We start from the raw sequence: 15,234 nt of genomic DNA, 5'->3' as shown, positions 1-15,234 counted from the left end.
ATCGGACCAAGAAGAAAACAAAGGGTCTGAAAACGGTGATCGTGGTTCACAGGCCTGCTCTGAGAGGGTGTTGCTGGTTGTGTGATTACACCACACATAAAATACACACACAGTATTTTATGTTGTAGACACAGTTAATCTTTGTTGAGACACGCAAAATATTTCTTTAAAAAAAAAGTACAAAAAGTGTTTGCAGACAACTACTCAAATGAATGAAGTCCTCCATCTTCCTCGTCTCACAGCACTTTGTAAAGGCCCTCTGCGTGTGTGTGTGTGTGTGTGTGTGTGTGTGTGTGTGTGTGTGTGTGTGCGTGCGCGCGTGTGTGTGTATATCTTAAGAAAACAACAAGCAAAGCCACATGCAACAACTACACGGCCTGACACAAGCTGCGGTGGGCCATTTTTCCACCCTTTGACCGACCATCAAGGCTGTTTACTCAGAACAGACCTGACTATGTGCTTCAACAGGATATGTAGCGAGGGTAACGATGCAGCGAGGGAAGAGGCGCCTGCACGAGGTCTCAGCACGCCGTTTTTTAGTTGAACAAAGTGTCTTCATTCAGTTTTTCTTCCTGATTGATCATTTAAAGAAGAAATATAGTCAATGAATCATGTTTTTTTTAAGATGCAACCACATACATCAGCTTAGTGCGTCGAGAGCTGACTAATCAGAGCAGACTTTTTTCAGGAGGGGAGGCCTTAAAGAGACAGTGTGAGACCTTTTTAAAGGAGCAGTTCACCCAGAAATAAATATGTAGTCGTTGTAAAGATGTAGGAATAAATAAACTGGACAAACACATTCAAATTCATTTGAAAAGATGATGCAGCCACGTGCACACTAATGCGTCTAGCTTATATTTTTTGGAGGTTATATTTTTGTGTTCAGCTACTTCAGTTATCTCAGAGAACGCTGCACCAATGTTTTGCTGTGAAGCTCTCGAAATGCTTATGTGGAGTACTGTTCCTTTAAGATCACAATTCAAGCTCCTGCTCTCACCTAAAAGATCAGGGTGGGACCAGGTGTTACCTTCAGAGGGACCAAAGTGTAATAAAACATACACTTCTAAAAGTAATACGCTGTAGTTTTATTCCACTTCGAGCCCAACTTCCTGAGTCTAAAGCAGAAAGTGAGAGAGGCAGAGAAAGCCCCTCTGTATTCACACCTCAGTTTGCAGCCCAACCACAACAAGGCCAAAGTTTCCATGCATCATTCGTTTGTCACTGGTGCCTGTAAATGTGTGTTTGTGTGTGTGTGTCTGTGCATGTGAAAGTACACAAAGTACATGAAAGTATTCACTGCAAGACATTTAACAGTTGTAGCTTGTCCTGTGTCCTGTGTCCACCCTGCTGTATGTTTAACTGTGTGTGTGTATTATGTGTACAGGGGCTGAACACAGCACTGTGTCAGGGAGCTGCTGATTTAAATGTGTGGGCATTTTTAATGAGTCACACCTCCAGCACCACTTTATCTTTAACAACTTTATCATCAAACCAACATGTTTTGGCTTGTGGTCAAACAACACGCTGACCCTGCTGAAGGCCACAAACCACAATGCTGCTGCAGCTCTGACTCTCACAGTTGGTGATCTATATGTGGTGTCTTGTAAGTCAGGTGAAGTTGTTCAAGAGGCCTGCGCCCAGAGTTTGTGGTGTTGTAATGGACTGTTTTACACTGGCAGGTGTAGGCTAATGCTGTCGTGCTGCTTCATAACAAGGTGTTAGGCTCAAATCTGTTGTTCTTTTATTTTTATTTTTCACTCAGCTCCCTCCTTCAGATCATATGTGGGTCAGCTGAATTACAAACTAGTACAGTATAGTAGTAGGATGGTGTAGCAGCACCATGACTGTGTCCACTGTGCTGCTCCTTGTGATGTGCTGACACCCACTATATATATTTGGGGTTCAGGCACAGCCTAATATGGATATTGATCATCAGGGTGACATAGTCACTGTGTTGCTACGTGTACTGTTGAGCCTGTTCTCCTCGATCGAGCCTCATTAAATACTTCAACATAAGGCATCACGTCTCCTCAGTCTCCTTTCTCACCTGGGTCCATCAACATGTTTCACCGTCACAGATACCTCGACATGTTTTTAATGTTTTAAACCAATCAATTTAATTCCTATGTAATTCCAGTAATTTTACATCAACAATTGATCTCATCACTTCCTGTATGTGAGAGAGGTTGCGTGTTAAAACAAACCACAGAGAATCAGCCTCTGATACTGTGGTTCCTATCACCAGTGTGGTTTTTAGCTTTTCTCCATTTGCAACTCAATCACCAGAATAAATGTGAGCTAAGTACATTTCTGCTTAACCACAGAGAACTTAAACCAAACAAGTTTGTTGTTTTCTTAGGCTTAATTTTCTGTCCCTCTCTTGTCACAAGGCTGTGATCTGGTTAGCTTCAGGCACATAAAACACCTGGTTATGGTGAGGAAGACATAATGGTCTGGCTTAAAATTCAAACATGACTGGAGATGGCACGACTCCCCATTCAAACTCTGTCGTCCCTCATCTAAAATATGCAGTAATTTCACACCTACTACTGCTGAAACACACACTCAAACTGCGGTTTGGCAGGCCTCGTCTCTTTGCTTTACTAAGTTTATTAACATCGAAGTTAAGACAATATCACACCTCATAAATCACTGAAATATTAGCACCTGTCATCTATTTTAGCGTTTCTGGAAATCGAGCTACAACCTCAATAAATATGGTCGTGAATGAAGGCAACACAGCGAAGATGAACAACACAAACACGTGCTGTGTTGTGTCTCCTGACACACAAACCAAACAAGTTACAACTACATGTCATTTAGTGACGTGTGTGTTTCCTCAACAGCTTAAGTGAGCATCAACTGAAGTGGAAAATCAAGTTCAAATCAAGTCATTTCTTGTGTTTGGTTTCAGTGTCAGTTACAGAAACCCACCATGAAACAGAAGCTTGCAGCTGGGGTTGTGTCGTGTGTTCAGGTTGGAAAGATGGTTGATATTTATATCCTCTGTGGTAGCACAGCGACACGCCAACGTAACGAGAGGCCAATCAGATTGCTCTGAAACTGTCGCCTCCCACTTGATATGATTATATTAAAGTGAATCTTCTTTTAATTTCCTCTGATTCGACTGCAGTCTCAAGAGGAATAACCAGAAAATGATTGTATTTTATTTACTGCTGATGCTCAGCGGAGTGGGTGAGTAGAAGTAGAGGCATCAGATTTACTCCAGATATGCTTTTAAAGTATTGTATATCCTCTTAGACTTATTTAGGATAGGACATACATCATTCTTCATCTTTTGTTGATTTAAAATAATGTCTTTTCAGGATGCACAGTTCAGCAGATCCTTGAGACAAAGACTGCTGCAGTTGGAGATAATGTGGCTCTGACATGTCGTCGCAAGCTGTCAGAAACCTTGTTTTGGATCAGACTTGTTTCTGGAAAACTTCCTGAAGTCTATAAAACATTTAGCTCTGCAAGTGTTGATCCTCGCATCAGATCCACAGAAGAGTCTGGAACTTTTGTCCTGCGCATCACAAATGCAATGCTGAGAGATACTGGAGTTTACTACTGTTTAAAAATAGAAAAACAAAACTTGACATTTTTGAAAGGAGCAGACCTGAAAGTTCAAGGTAAAGACATCAGAGAAAAGCTTACTACAGTCCCTCCTTCTGACCCGGTCCGTCCAGGAGACTCAGTGACTCTGCAGTGTTCAGTCCTCTCAGGCTCTGATGACGAAACATGTCCAGGAGGACACAGTGTGTGCTGTTTCAGAGCCGGATCAGATGTTGATCCAAGTTTTAATTACATTCAAGAAAACCCAGAAGGACTCTCCACAAAGAAATGTATCTACGGCTTCTTCTGGAACGTCAGCTCCTCTGATGCAGCGACTTGTGACTGTGCTGTGGCCACATGTGGGGAGATAGATTGTGGCAACAGATCAAAACCTGACAGCGAAGGTAACTGCATCACATTTCTTTATATCGAAATAAGCATTTTTGTGTTATTGAGTTCAAGTTTTTGCTCTTAATACTATTTTCTCATTTTTATGTTGCGTCAGCAGCCGACAAATTGGATCAGCAGAAAGATACAGTTCTCTACCTGCTTTGTGCTGCTTTGACTCTGAGTCTGATCGTCACAGCCTTTCTCCTTTATTCAATCAAGAAACTCAAGAAAAAATCGTGTGGTTGTTGCACTGGTAAGCAAACTCACTCGCATGGATTTATCATACATAGTTTGGTAAAACTGGATTCATATTCATGCTTTTTATTTTGTGATACAGCTGCTGTTGCTCTGCAAACAAACACGGCAGCAGCCGGCATCGATCACCAAAGTCAGCAGGTGAGGTATAAAGAGAAAAGACGTAGCTGTGAAGCTATCAGCATGTTTGTCATCGGCCGTCTCATAATATGTCTCTATATATATTCTCAGACAAGTGAGGTGTCTTTGGTTTATTCTGCGCCGACATTCACCGGCAGAAAATCCGGCCGAGCAAACAGAAGGGAAGCAAAAGCAGAGGAGGAGGAGTGTATCTACACTAACGTCAAGGCTCTGGAGTTGGATTAAAAGTCAGCGTCATTATTTTTCTTATTCATAATTATTTAAAACATGAATTATATCTAATTTCACATTGTATTTGTATGTTTTGTAAAGATAATGGCTCCTGATGATGCATCAATAATATCATAGATAAGCTTTTGGCACTTTTTGACCTTTACTGCAGGGATCTATATCTGTAAACGTGTGTTTCGTTGTGAGTCATCACTCTTGAACTTCCTCCATGTCTCATATTCTATGTTTGTGTCAATGCCATGCAGGGGTGTTGCACTACGAGGAAACTTTTTCTTTCTTCTTCATAAATAAATACACACTATGACCAGGTATGATACCAAACTGATTAAAGATACAAGTTTCAACCTTGAATGTCTTGTTTGATGAATGAGTGCAGAAACAACCAATGAAAATATTAACTGTTGTTATCAGTGAAGCCATCGGAGCGAAAGCAGCACATCTTTAAATTCATTTATTTTATCTCCAATCAGATTTGGAGGGAAAAAACTGATTGCTCAACTGATCTGTTGACCTGTAACATACAGTACATACATACATTTAAATAAAGCCTACTTATAATTTACTACCCCGCTTGAACTGTCCCATGATTAACACATATGATGTACATCAATTTAAAAGAAAATACTATAACTTGTATCCCAGACAAAAAACAGTAGTTTTAACTTTATTTAAACACACTGATATTGATGTTGACATGTACACTACTTTCTGAAAACAATCCCACAATGAAATGCTCTGTGTCATGATCCTGGTCTCATACTTCCTGTTTTATTTTGAAAGTGTGCCCTCGTGTCGTGTGTTGCTTTTCAGTTCCTGCCTCTGTGTGATTTTCCTCCTTCCAGTGTTTATTCGTTCCTTTCCCTCACCTGTCCTTTCCCCGCCTCAATCCACCTGCACCTCATCCCCTCGTTAGTGTGTGTGTGTGTGTGTGTGTGTGTGTGTGTGTGTGTAGTCTTTGTGCTCCCTCTTGTCTTGTCCTGTGTTCTCACCTGTGTTATTTCCTGAACCTGTTCACGAGTCTTCCAGTGTCTCCCCACGGTATGTTTTTCTGTTTTTTGTTCCAGGCTATATGTTTCTGCTTTCTTCCTGTTTTTCCTGAGTTGTAATTTGCCACTCTCGGTTGATCCTTTTTTGGGGTGTTTTTGCTCTTCCTAGTGTTTCTTTAAAGCCTGCTTTTCATTCCCAATCCTGTCTGAGTGTTTCTGCATTTGGGTCCTCAGCTTTTTGCCAAATTAACAGCGCTGCAGCTTGCCAATGCCAAAGTGACCTTAATGCAAGCCTACAGCTGTCGGTGATGATGTAATATGATAATGAGCAAGCATCAGAAATCTGTTGATTGTATATCATAAAGTGAGCAGTGAATAAGTGGATGAGGGAGTGGTTTCTGACAGGGATGAACTGGTCTGCCATCAGCAGGTGGTTTCAGTTCATCATTCAGTTGTTATAGCAACCACTAGTGGCACAGCTCGACAGCAGTTGCAGTTTAATCAGCATTGTAAAGTCCAGTTCAGACCAAAGATTCAATTTATGGGGAATGAAGCTGCTCCATAGTCTGGTGGTACGGCAGCAGATACTTCTGTATCTTTTGCCAGGTGGCAGCAGGGTGAACAGGCTGAAGCTGGGTGGGTGTCGTCTTTTAGTATCCTTTGGGCTCTGTGCAGACATCTGACTTCACCGATGTTGCTGATGCTCTGTAGATGGCACCAGTGATGTTCTGGACAGGTGTTTTTGCCTCCTTTTTTTCTAAAATCAACAATCAGCAGTAAGCAGTAGACTGCTGTCTGTGCACCACTCTGCAAGATTGTTGATTTCCTCCCACCTTTGTTTAAAATGCGGTGGACGATGGTGGTGTCGTTCGTATACCTGCAGGGGAAAGTTGCAGCAGTGTGAACCTGCCCGTCTCAGCTTGAGTCAGGCCGGCTGATGGTGTTGCCTTCAACTCAGCTTGTGGTTAAAGAACGAAATACACGTCATGCAATTCACCACTTTTCCACTGCTCTGCTCTCGTTCACAGTCACTCCCAAACACTCTGTCTCTCTCACTCCTGGCCCTAACCCTTTGCATCATGCACACTATGCTCATTCATATTTTAAGGTGCTACACATTATATTCAACATAAAAAAAAAAACGCCTGAATAGAGGGCAGTTTGAATGGAAGTCCAGACTCTTGTAGTTGTGGTGTGTGAACCGGAAAGGTTTTCAGAACGCTGACGGCCGGCACATCGTGAGAAGTTGCAGATTTTGACTCATCACAGATCTTGATTGATGGACTTGTCTGCTGACATCAGTCGGTTTCTGTTGAAGATCCAAAGCAGTTGCAGTTTAACTGACATTGATACATCCACCATTTTGTCAAATCTGTGACTTGTACAGAAATTAACGGACATCTTTTATGTTCTCCGCACATGCCCTTGTTAAGACAGTGTTGTCTATAGGTATTTTATATTACAGCTGTTTTGTGATTACTGATTTGTGATTTGGAAATTTAGATTTTCTGTGACCAGTTTACTGTTGACAAGCTAGCCATTACACTAGCTGTCTCCGGCTAATGTACTGCTAATGCAACTTTCTACATATCTGTTAATGAACTGTTATCTTTTTTAACTCTTTCCTACTGAGTTCTGCTTTTTACGAGTACTTAATGTTCATCTTTCACGAGCGATACTTTTCCTGACATGAAGCACAAGGCACTAAAATGAAAGCTGTTCTTTGCTTTTGTGAATCCAGTTTCTTTCTTACTACACCATCTCACATTTACAATACCCATGTTGTTGTTCAGGGAATCTTAACCCTGTGGCTTCCTGTTTCCAGTGAAAACTTCAAAGCCATCTGCTTTCTTGTGCGTTACACTCGCTGCGCTGCTGGTTCATTGATGTGTAGTGGACGGATAAGACACGAAGCTTCGCAAAGACATGAATGAGACCAATGTGACAGGAAGTGGCCTTGATCTGTGTCCTGTGATGCAATTGATGGTGTTACATACAGTAGAGTTCCCATGTCACGTCACCCCTTGTATTCAGTTAAATACCAACGAGGTTCCTGAGAGGACACAATGTCAAGATGATCCTCTTATTGTTCACGTTGCTTGTTCTTCATCGAGGATGTAAGTGATATCTAATTATTCAGTTAAGAATGTCAATCAGATGTACGGAAATTCCTACATTTTCTTTATCCTACGTTAATTGTTATTTACTGTTTTATGTATTGTATGTTGTTTTTTTTTTCCATTTCACTCAGACACCCTGGTGCCAGTAACCACAGTTGAACTCGGTGAACCTGCAACCTTCTCGTGTGCTTTTCCTAATGCTCAGGTCAGCCGTAGAAGCATCTATTGGTACAAGCAGAGTGCCGGAGATGTACTGAAATTAATCATGAATCAGCAGAAATCTACGCAACCGGAGTATGCACCAGAGTTTTCTGACTCAAGATTTGCGGTAAACAATGATGACCACTTTAGCAACCTGACCATTCTGAGGACAAGGCGAGAAGATGAGGGAATGTATCACTGTGCAATAATGGAGTGGTTGATGCCAACGGAGTGGAGTGGGACATATTTGTTAATAAAAGGTAATCTTGTCTACTTTTATAAAATATTTTGCTCATGCTTCACATTGATCAAAAGCTGCAGGATATAAATGTTTACGAAAAAGAACCTTTCAAACGTACTACAAGGAACTTTTAACATGTTCTGAAACGGCAAGCCTGCCCAGATCTGTACAGTTATTATCGTTGCTTTTAATGCCTGTAACCAGGTTGGATGAGTCATAAAATAAAGTAAAAAATGTTATGTAAGAGTGCTGGGGATGAATTGAGGAGTCTCACACTCTACACTACTATAAAGTTTAGTTTGTTTCAGCCTCATCATTTTTTGTCCAAAGGGGCCACCAGACTCGACAAAAAGTTAAGGTTCCTTGCCGTAGCTTTAAAGGTGCACAGTGTAGTTTTGGGGGGAACAATTTGCAGAAACAAACTCTCCATTTTCATGACTCAATAAACTGAGTAAACAAACTGATGTCAAGGGACAACACAATTTCATACTGTTTTAATTTGTTTATATTTGGCGGATCCTGCCACCTTTCTAGCTTCAAACAGTGTTCTGAAAACAGCTTGTTTATTCAGTTATGGAAAAAATATATGTCTGAGTTTGCTTAATTACCTCCATTAATATTTTGAGTTAAATTCTGAGTTTGAATGTTTTTCTCCCTAAACTACGTAGTGCCCCTTTAGTATCACAAGCCTGTTTTGAAAAACACAAATATGCACATTTCATTCCAATTATAGTATTCAGATACAGTTCATCTATTTGTTTTTATTTTACTCTGAGATCTCATGTCCTGGATGAAACGGCTTTACATTTGTTCAATCAGTATACTATCATGTCAAACTATTAAAGTAACATTTGAGACATACAAAATCTGCATCGTTTTAACAGTTTTGCATCACACAGGAAACACTCAGAGGACATCTACCTACACTGTTGCTCAGCGGCCGACAGCCTCTGATCCAGTCCGTCCAGGAGACTTGAAGACTCTCCAGTGTTCAGTCCTCTCTGACTCTGAGACTAAAACATGTCCAGGGGATCACAGTGTGTTCTGGTTCAGAGTCGGATCAGATAAATCTCATCCTAACATCCTCTACACTGATGGAAACAGATGTGATGAATGTGAAGATAGATCTGACACTCAGAACAGCTGCGTTTATCACTTCTCTAAGAACGTCAGCTCCTCTGATGCTGGAACTTACTACTGTGCTGTGGCCACATGTGGAGAGATCCTGTTTGGAAATGCAGCTCAAGTGGAAATCGGTATGATTCTGTGTTCAGTACTGGAGATCACATTCATAACATGTTAATAACAATAACATTATTGATACCTTTTTCTTCTTTGTCTAGAAAAAAGAATGAGTCCTGAATGTCTTGCTCTGGTGATAGCAATAATCTGCTTGGTCATTTCTCTGATTGGAAATATTGTTTTCATCTGTCGCCGAACTACAAGACCGAAATGTGAACAAGTTAAAGGTAAGTGTTGTTGACTGAATCAAAACATTAATACTCTGATGGTTTGTAACATAACATTCCTGTTTTCATTCAATGTCTGCAATAGAAAGCACAGCTTCAGAAGCAAGACATGACATCTCAAGTCAATCAGTACATGATATTGTAAGTACTGATACCAATTTACATTATTTCTTTTTTTAATAACATTATTCCAGAACAGTTTTTTAAAAACTACAGTGTCTAATGAGACTTTTGCTGCACAGACTGAAAGTGGAGATGATCTGAACTATGCTGCGTTGCATTTATCTGGAAGAAGAGCTACAGGCGGGAGGAAGAAGAGAGAGTTGCAGACTGAAGAAAGTGTGTATTCTCAAGTTCAACGCTGAATGTGAAAGTGTGTCCACATAAAAAAAGATTGAATGATGAATGTGTATCAGATTGACCTCTGACAGCAATATACATTACAAATTATTCACTTTTAACTTTACCGAGTTAAGTGTTTTATGATAAAAGCCAAAATCATAGCATACAGACTAGCTTGTTATTTTCCATTTTTTACTATTACTGGTTTGTTTTGTCATTCTCTCATCTTAGTAATATTAACCCTTGCTGGTTTTCGTAATAGAGTTATTAAAGCCTAAACCTTTGTTGTTAAATTTCTCTGCTCTGCTTGTTGTGATATTAGTTCTAAATATTCAGTCTTCATTAAAAAAAAATCCTAAGGCTAAGATATCAGATTGTTTAGTATTGAACACATCAGTTGTCCTAATTACTATCCCGATGTTATTTAATTCGATCTTCATGTACAAGGTAACTGTTGAAATGTTATAGTCAAGATACAGAACAGATGTTAATATGAGATCCAGATCACCATGACATGGAGTCCCCCAGGGTTTGATTCTTGGACCACTACTATTTAATCTATACATTCATCCTTTATGTCAAATCAGACATGACAACAACAGCTTATCACAGTTATGCAGATTACACTCTACTGATATTAATTTAGATGTAGAGCGAGTAAATGGTGCGATACAATTACATTTTCTTAAATGAAATGAAGAAAAGACAGAGATCGTATTTGGCAACATGGAAGAAAGAGGAAAGTTATTCCTCAGCTTGATTGGTCTTCCCAAAAGGACTGTTCATATATTATTGACTTGTTAAACTGTGAAACATTTCACATTGTAACAAGATATTTTCACTTTACTTTTTGTGTGAACAATCGTTGTCATGTTATACTAGATAAATTGTATATTATTATAACATTGCTATATTGACACCTTTTGTATGACCTAATAATGGTAAATTATCTTGTCATAACTTTTGACGTTATAATGTGATACTAATCCATTTAGCTTTTTCTGGCATGGCAGCAGTACACTGTTCTACTTATAGAATAGATTTTTAAATATTTCTTAAAGGACTTCATTATCTCAGGCAATAGAAAAAATATATATATAAACCCAGTACTGCACTTAGATCTTTTGGAAGTAGTTAGGTGCTGTAACAAACATGGCAAAGCTGTTAACTACTGTGCTGTATACTGAAAAAAACCCAACTTCATGATGATGTCAAATGCACCCCAGCCTTGGCCACTTTCAAATACTTTTAGTTTCTCTAATGGACTTTTATTTCCTTTTTTTTTTCTCTTTTGCATTTGGGACATTTAACAAACATTCACTGTACCTTAGCTGCAGTCTTACTGTAGTTCTTGTTTATTCAATTTGTATTTTACTTTGGTTTTAATGTCTTCTGTTTTGAATATCATTCTAAGGCGTTTCTTTACCCGTGTAAAGCACTTTGAATTGCCTCTAACTGACGCATGCTATGTGTAAATAAAGCTGCCTTGTGTACAGATGGGGTCTAAGACATCCGCCTCTGTTCAGTGTCACTTTGATCGTACTCTGGCTTTGTTGATCTTCAAACAGAAACTACGAGCAACTAAAGACGAGCAGGTGAGAGGCGTTCTGTGAGCGGCTCACCAGAGCCACAAGTCTCAATTCTTTTGGACAGATCTTGTCAGCTCCTCTGGTCCAAACACTTGTCAGTGGTAGAGCCCCAGGATAACTAACGTACGACTTTTTGAATATGTGTGGCAATAAGCGTCATGGGCAGGTGAATAGTCTCCGGACAGTCTTGTGTGTTGTGCTGTGTGTATCTATTTTTAAAAAGATCAATGTCAAAGTTGCTCACAATATACATGGTCAGATTACAGATGTCATTGTTTGGAGTGTATCGGAATTAAAACCACTGATATGTTATTCAAACCTTTATTTTAACGAGACAAAACCTAGACCAGTCGACTCATGCAGCCCTTCAGCTCAACTATTAGCCACAGAGCCAATGTTATACTACTGTGTAGAGTTGAGCACCACTAAAACACTTAGTATAGCATATTATTATATATATTATACAACAACTTAGTAGTTTCATTTGTGTTCATACATCAGGAATTACTTGACACCCAGACCATGGTAAGAAAATTTTAACTTCACAAAGCATTTGATCCATTTATTTTCATCCTCAAATCCTCAGATTTCAAATACAGTCAATACATTTTTTAAACTTGTATAATTAAAATCTGAAATATAATTGTAAAAATATAGAATAGAAAAGTTATAGAATTTAATTCTATTTAAGTATTCTGTGTATTAAGTCAGCTAGTGCAACAAAATCCAAACACACTATGATGTAACTAATCGAACGATGTAATCAATGTAAATGCCTCATTCTCATTAAAGTCTGTTGGGAAGCCACTGCATTATTTTTTTTATGCTGTCAGTCAGCCAGTACTGTAAACCAACTCACACGATTTCATGGACACACTTTCACATTCAGCATCTAACTTGAGAATACACACTTTCTTCAGTCTTCAACTCTTTCTTCATACGTCCTCTTGTAGCTTTCCGTCCAGTTAAATGCAACGCAGCATAGTTCAGATCATCTCCACCTTCCATCTGTGCAGCACATAAAGGCTCTTTAGACAGTATAGTTATGTTTTTATACAGAGCTGCTGTGAATTATGTTTATAAAATAGCAGTACTTACAATATCACATACTGGTTGGCTCGAATTGTCATTTCTTGCTTTTGAAGGTATGCCTTCTATTCCTGCCATTCAATAAAAACAATAACATTTTGTTCTAAATCAGATTTTTCCATAAGGATCCTCCACTGATTCAACACATTTCAATCATCTACATTATAAGCACTTTTAAAGTCATACAATTGGAGTACTAACATTGTAGGTTCAGTCAACAACACTTACCTTTAACTTGTTCACATATTGATCTTGAAGTTTGGCGACAGATGAAAACAATATTTCCAATCAGAGAAATGACCAAGCAGATTATTGCTATCACCAGAGCAATACATTCAGGACTCATTCTTCGCTCTAGACAACAAAGAGAAAAACTTACCAGTCATGATGTTATTAAAATGTTATGAATACCAGTATTAAATACAGAATCATACCGATTTCCACTTGAGCTCCATTTACAAACAGGATCTCTCCACATGTGGCCACAGCACAGTAGTAAGTTCCAGCATCAGAGGAGCTGACATTCTTAGAGAAGTGATAAACGCAGCTTTTCTGAGTGTCAGATCTGTCTTCACATTCATCACGTCTGTTTCCATCAGTGTAGAGGATGTTCGGATGAGATTTATCTGATCCGACTCTGAACCAGAACACACTGTGATCCCCTGGACACGTTTTATTCTCAGAGTCAGAGAGGACTGAACACTGGAGAGTCTTCAAGTCTCCTGGACGGACTGGATCAGAGGCTGTCGGCCGCTGAACAACAGTGTAGGTCGATGTCCTCTGAGTGTTTCCTGTGTGATGCAAAACTGTGTTAAATGCATGTTTAAAGTTCAAATTAATCAGAGCTTAATGCATTTACTGAGAGTAAGTCAGTTAAGTTAAAGAACATTAACACAATGAAGCTGAAAGTGGTTGAAGTGACTCCAAAACATTTTAAAAAACAGATCACATAATTACCTTTTAATGACAAATAGGTTCCACTCCAAAAATTCTCATTCCAGTCTGTGACTGCACAGTGATACATTCCCTCATCTTCTTCAGTTGTTGTCAAAATGGTCAGATTACTAATATTCTTCTCAACTTTCAGATCCAATCTAGAGGCAGAAAACTCTGGTCCGTAGGCAGGGTTTGAATGTTTCTTGAGTGTTACAATTAATTTCAGATCATCTCCAACACTCTGCTTGTACCAGTGAAGAGGTTTACTGCCCAACTCATGGAACGGCAGAAGACATGTGAAGGTCACAGGTTCACCAAGTTGAGCTGTGGTCACTGGAACCAGTGCATCTAAATAAAATTAAACCCTACAATAGATTAATCAGTAAATGACAATTAGAGTATAATGTAAAAACATAAATAAGATAAAAGATAATCACACTAACCACCATACTCAATGAGAAAATATAATGGTCATGATTCGACAGCACTTACATCCTTGATGAAGGAGAAGCAGTGTAACGCAGAACACGATCATCTTGACACTGACTTTATAAGGAAGCTTGTTTGTATTTCAGAGAGTGAAGGTGGTGACGTGGGCAAGACGCTCAGACCATCTAATGCTTCTGATTGGTTATCACAGAATATATATTCAAAGTGCATTTCCTGCCACACGGGTCGTGTCCTGCTCTGTGTGAAGCATGTTACCTCTCTCTCTCTCTCTTATGTACTCACTAAACTTTTTGGTGTTGATTAAGATATTTATTCTGAATTTCAGTAACTTCTCAACATTTGTTCTCAATTTGGAATGGTTTTTCATTTTTACCAAATCTTGCTGATAAGTATCAACTGTCAAGAGCTTAGGAAGCATTTAAAATGTGGGTGGGACAATCTAGCGAGGGTCTTGGGGTTCTCCCATCGCACATTTTTCATCGTCTTTTCATGTATTCTGGTTCCTTTTGACTTGCTAAAAATTATTGGTACATTTGTAATTTCGTACAGATCACATATTTAAAGATATTAAAAAGCTAAAAGTACAGAAATGTATTTGATGACTAATTTATAGGCTAATAACTTTGTGGCCCAGGCCCCTGATATATAGCCTTTTTGGTGGCTAAAAGTACATATTGCAAGACCTGCCCGACTATGTCTCTGATTGTTTGGCCTTGTTAGTTGTGTTCTGTGTGCTTGACTCAAACTGCTCACTCACACAATAGCTCTGGTACCATCCGTTTTCAGCGGTTTATAAGCTGTAGTTTTGCGGGTAAACACATGACCTCTTTAGTCTTTCTCCAGGTCCTCTGCTGCTCCTGTCAGAGTCACTCATCCTCAGGAGCTGCACTTCATAGTGTCTCTGCGCTTGGTTGGAAGAGCAGACAGGCGCCACCTGGCCTGTCTCTACCTACCAAGCCCAAAGACACTGCAGTAGCTGTTTGTTTTAAGCAACTGCGAGAAAACACAAGCACTACCCATTATCACCCGACAGCCACTGAGCATGCAGTAAGGAAATAGCATGCTAGCTAGCCACTCCTTGTCTCTTTTGTCATCTGATTTAACAGTAAATTTATCGAGGCCCACTAAGCTCCCTCCCTCTCTCTGGTTGTACAGTGGACTACCAGGTCTCTCAACTTGGTCTCTGTCGCTTTTCTCCAGTAAACTACAAGGTTCACAAAAATCTCTGTGAGCATAACT

The 15,234-nt window shown here is 39.5% G+C and overlaps 2 protein-coding genes across 2 annotated transcripts; one reads left to right on the top strand and one right to left on the bottom strand.

The window, feature by feature from the left end:
- Positions 1-7,943: 7,943 nt before the first annotated feature.
- LOC311256948 (uncharacterized protein) lies at positions 7,944-10,628 on the top strand (the record flags this gene model as incomplete). The annotated part of the gene is made up of 5 exons (XM_084352359.1): positions 7,944-8,139; positions 9,020-9,376; positions 9,464-9,589; positions 9,675-9,730; positions 9,832-10,628. 5 exons carry the CDS (start codon positions 7,944-7,946, stop codon positions 9,952-9,954), a joined length of 858 nt encoding a protein of 285 aa, XP_084208485.1. The 3' UTR covers positions 9,955-10,628.
- Positions 10,629-12,944: 2,316 nt separating this feature from the next.
- Positions 12,945-14,080, bottom strand: LOC311256947 (immunoglobulin superfamily member 3-like; the record flags this gene model as incomplete). Its single annotated transcript, XM_084352358.1, has 4 exons — positions 12,945-12,963; positions 13,073-13,400; positions 13,567-13,893; positions 14,038-14,080. The coding sequence occupies 4 exons, from the start codon at positions 14,078-14,080 to the stop codon at positions 12,945-12,947; spliced, it is 717 nt and encodes a 238-aa protein (XP_084208484.1).
- Positions 14,081-15,234: the final 1,154 nt, after the last annotated feature.

This window comes from Pagrus pagrus, assembly GCF_965226575.1.
Source record: "Pagrus pagrus genome assembly, chromosome: 5".
Classification (NCBI taxonomy): Eukaryota; Metazoa; Chordata; class Actinopteri; order Spariformes; family Sparidae; genus Pagrus; species Pagrus pagrus.
This window is presented reverse-complemented; position numbering and strand designations above follow the sequence as displayed.